Source organism: Cariama cristata, unplaced genomic scaffold (genome assembly GCF_000690535.1).
Source record: "Cariama cristata isolate BGI_N322 unplaced genomic scaffold, ASM69053v1 scaffold15168, whole genome shotgun sequence".
NCBI lineage: Eukaryota > Metazoa > Chordata > Aves > Cariamiformes > Cariamidae > Cariama > Cariama cristata.
The window spans coordinates 1-4730 of record NW_009630762.1 but is presented as its reverse complement, the minus strand read 5'-3'; the positions used below and the strand labels follow the sequence as shown (position 1 = coordinate 4730).

Here is a 4730-nt window from a genome sequence, read left to right as displayed (position 1 = left end):
GTTCATCTGCTATTTGGGGGGATTTCAGGGATGTTGGAATTGTTCCCAGGCAGCTGAGGAAAGAAAGAGGAGAAGTGAGAGAAACAGAAGAGCCTTCTCTTCCCAGAAGAAATAGCAACATCCCCAAAGAGCTGAGGACCCTGGGGGAAGATATGAAACCTCAGTGGGGAAGAAACCTCTGACCTCCCAAATGGTCCAGCAGTGGGTGTGCAGAAGAGCAGGAGATTCTGACTGGGGAGGTGAGGACTCAACTGCGAGCTGACCAGGAACAGCCTCTTCCCATGACTGGGATCCCCAGAGGCCTCAGGACCCCTCATTGTGGAAATGTTGAGAATATCATTGGCTGAGGGAGCCACAGGTGTTGCTGCTGGAGGAAGGAGAAAGCCAAAAGGAGCATTTCAGGCACAGGAAGAACAGATGAATTCTCTTCCCCACTTCTTCCTTTGCTCCCCCTACAGAGTCATTTCTGACAGCTTTGTTATCTTAGGGCTGGGAGGCGGTTTGCTGACTCTCTCTCACTCAACAAACAGGCAGACTGGTCTCAGCATTCACCTCGAGTATCTCATCCTCACTGGCTTCCTGGGGCAACTGCTGGGTAAGTCCTGGCTTTTTATAAATGCATACCTTTCCCCTGGAGGAAACCCTCACCAGTCTTATCAGGTCCGTGTGGGGAAATTGTCTTGAATAACAGGAAAACGCTGGAAAATGTCACCTCACATTTGTGGGTTTGCACGCATTCTCTCAAGATGCTCTTACTGTTGGAAAGGAGAAGAGAAGACAGAGAAGAGATACCTCAGACCTCTTTTCCATCTTTTCTCTCCTCTTCTGTCCCTCTCTGCCTCTGCTGATCCACCTGCTTTCACCATAAGAGACTTCAGTTGTCTCTGTTGTCCCCCATTTATCCCTTTCCAATGCAAGTTAGCAGATCCTGTCAAAGCTGCCCCAGGGACCTTAAATGTGCTGCCGGGCTGTGCCTCCTTGCTTGGCTACCATGGCCTCCAGTCTCCTCATGGTTGTTCACACTGCCAGGGTTCCCTTATTCCGACATTCAGCCTAGCACTGCATGGACTTAGGAGCCCTCAGGGATGACAGGAATAGGGAAGCAGGATGAATCTTTTTGCCATAGCTCCCCAGACCCCTCAAGCTTCTGGAGGGGTGCTGGTGGTCCCAGCAAAAAAAAGGTCAGGCATGACAGACTGCTCCCTGGTTCTCTGGGCCGTTGAAGACCAAGGAGGAGGAGCAGGGACACAAGACAGCTTTGCTCAGGGTCAACACTGGGTTGAGTGTTCTGAGCTCCTGCCCAAAACTACTCTCCCTGTGACTGTCCCCAGGCCTCATGATATTCTTGCAGGGCAAGGGAGCCTTCTCCAACGAGGTTTTCCATCCACTCCTGGTTTGCATCTCAGAGACTTTCCCTGCAGAGCTACTGACCTTTGCTTTCTTCCAGGCACCATGGGGCAGATCACTGTCACTCAGCAAGAAGGACAAGTCACAGTGAAGCAGAGAGACACCTTCCAAACAATCTGCACTTATCAGGTTTCTGGCTTTCAAGGCTTGTTCTGGTACCAGCAGAAGACAGACCAAGCCCCACAGCTGGTCTCATCCCAGGCAGCAGCTGGCCCCAAGCAGAGCGGCCGGTTCACCACCTTGCTGAACAACCCCGGGCCTCCTGCAGCTGGAGGAAGTCGAGGTCTCTGACAGTGCCTTGTACCTCTGTGCTGTGCAAGACACCCTGGTGCAGGGAGCTTCCTTGGCTGTGCAACAACCCAGGGGAGAGAGGGAGGGGATGTGTGTGTGGTGCAAGGCTGAGCCTGGGGGAAGGGGCCCTCAGCTCTCCCCTGGCAGTGCTTCTTCCCCTGTGCACCCACACATCTGCAGGCCATGATCCTGTGATGTAAGCTTTTCTGTCCATTCCAGACATCAATTTATGCAGACACCATCATAAATATTCCCATACCACACTAAATGAAAGTGCAGTCTTCTTATTGCCAATGCATGGCAAACTCCACTGTCTGAAAAAGTACAAGCAGCAGACATGTAGGGTTCTTTGTTCATGCGAAGCACGGACAACTCAGCACACCAATATGATGATTAGAGAAGTCGTTTATTAATCAGAAGGCTACATCTTATATACTGCTTTCTACTTCCGTACATGCACTTGCTCAAGCTCTAATTGGTTACATGTACTGTCCACGCGACTATCACGCTCCTTAGCAAGGATTCTGGTAGGTGTTTATGCCATGCATAGCTTCCACGTAAATTAAACACAAGTTCTTTGTCTAACATACAAGCTCCCTGTCTCAACCTGTTCCCATGGCCTTGTTTCTCAAGCTTATCTATCTCCTGCCCCACAAGCTTGCCTCCCTACATAACTCTCTGCACTTTCCCACATCTTATCACATTCTCAAAATACCCTCCAGCTCATTGATAACATAAAATGATCCTACACAGACATGTGAACATTTGCATTTACCTATTCACAATCTGTTCATCTTCACCACTATTAATATCTGTAGGCACATCCACCCTCCCTGACAGCAACTGAGTTCCTCTTGTCTTGAGATGGAGACACCTTAAAATTGGTTCCATTGTGTGATTTCCCTCTTGAACTTCAGCCATGGCAGTTGATGTAAAGAAATGCTGTATCTTTTCCTTCTCCTATCTATTGGTAGAACAATACATCAAAACAATTGCAGACAAAGAAAAGCTCAACCCAGGCAGCTCCCAGCATGGGGCAACTGTGGGCCCTCATTCTGTGGTTCTCACTGAGGGCACAGTCCCAGCCTCAGCCTCCTATCAGCAGGTGTCTCGTCTACCCCACTGGATCATTGCCCCAAGGAATCTCTGGGGACATTAAAGATTCCCGTGGGAGCTGGTTGTTCACTCCTGCTCATCTGGTATTAGGAACTGGCACCTTTGGTACCTTGTGTCCTGTGTCTGCTCAGTCACAGATGCTCAAACTCTGCCTGGAGCACTGCTTTCTTCCCTCAATGCATTTTTCTGTCCTTTTTTCCATGGGCACAAAAGTGGCTCCTGAGGGGAAACATCTACATGAACAGCAGCTGCTGCAGAAACTCCCCAGGCAAGGACAGGCACTGTCCCTCTCTCTGCTGGGGACACACACACCCAGCACAGCCCTCTGCTTTACAGACAGACCCTCTCCAACCTTCACACAGTCACATCTCTGACCTCCCAACGCCTCTGCTAGCCATGGCCCCAGGCCCTGTCCCCCGGGTCTGCCCTTGGGGACAGACTGCCAGGGGAGGCTCTCTGTCTGCTACAGACCTCCTGCTCAAGAAGAGGAGGCTTGTGAAGCCTTCTTCAGGCAGTTGGGGAAAGCCTCACAGTCACAGGCCCTGGTACTCATGGGTGACTTTTACCACCTCCGTGTCTGCTGCAGGACCAAAATGGCTGGGCACAAGCAAACCAGGAAATGTCTGGGGCATATGGAAGATAAATTTCTGAGACAGGCAATCCCTGAATGGACTAGCGGAGAGGCTCTGTTAGACCTGTTGTTACACACAAATGAGGAAGAACTGATGGATGATGTAAAGTTCAAGGGCAGTCTTGCCTGCACGACCAGGAGACTGGAGCTTAAGACCCTCAGAGGACCGACCAAGACAAACAGGAGGATTACTGCCCTGGACTTCACAAGGGTGCATCTTCATCTTGTCAGGGACTTTCCTGCTTGGTAGGATGTCATAGGAAACTTCCCTGGAGCACAGAGTGTTCCAGGAGAGGTGGCTGACCTTCAAGGACAGCCTCCTCAGAGCACAAGGATGGTCCTCTGCACCGTGGAGGAAAAAGTACAGCTGGAGTGGAAACTGGGAAGGGAGGTGCAGGGAATCAGGAAAGGTATCTCTGAGCCTATTGGCAGCAAAAGGAAGGCTAAGTAGATGAGGGCTCGTTGCTCGGTGAGAAAGAGGACCTGGTGGCAAAAGTTCGGGAAAAGGCTGATGTACTCGATGCATATTTCTCCTCAGTTCCTACTGATACAGCTTCTCCTTAGGCATACTACATCCCTGAGCCTTCCCACAGATTCTCTGTAGCATTTGGACATGCACAAGTTCATGGGATCCCTTGGGATGCATCCAAGGATCTTCAAGGACCTGACTGGACAGTCTCTGCTCAGTCCCTGGAAGGAAGATGGAGCAAATACTCTCAGAAGCCATTCTTAAACTCATGAAGGCAGGAAGGGAGTTGATGGCAGCTGACATTGAGGTTACTGAGGGCAAATTATGCCTCACCAACCTCATTGCTTTTTATGACTGGCACTGTGGGGAAGGGCAGGGGCACTGGCTGGAGTGTTCCTTGACTTTAGCAAGACCTTTGGCATACCCTCCTGGGTGCCCACACGTGAACACCCATATACACACAGAGGTATGCAGACTCGCAGGCATGCACACACAGAAATGTGTGTGCTGTTGGGGAATTTTTATTGTATCCCTTGAGGCAAATTATACAAATGCTTTAACTTAGACATAAAAAAAACCATCACATGATCAATATATTGGACAGAGTGCTACCACCATAACCAGTTCTACAAGGACTCTGCAAAGATGCATCACGAGCCAATTCCTTAGGTAGCCCCAATTGCACCCCCTGCCAGTGGTTGCATGGGGCACCCCACCTGGCATTGGGTCTGTCCCCCAGCACCAGCTCTGCTGCCCAAAGGTGGCCACTGAGTGACACCACTAAGTGATGGACTCGTGATGGTTTGTTAAACTCCG

The 4730-nt window shown here is 50.4% G+C and overlaps 1 gene segment (V, D, J or C); it reads left to right on the top strand.

Moving 5' to 3' along the window:
• Positions 1 to 530: 530 nt before the first annotated feature.
• LOC104156981 lies at positions 531 to 1735 on the top strand (the record flags this gene model as incomplete). The annotated part of the segment is given in 2 exon segments: positions 531 to 595; positions 1448 to 1735. Coding segments are annotated over 2 exon segments (353 nt in total), but the record flags the coding sequence as incomplete, so codon positions are not given.
• Positions 1736 to 4730: the final 2995 nt, after the last annotated feature.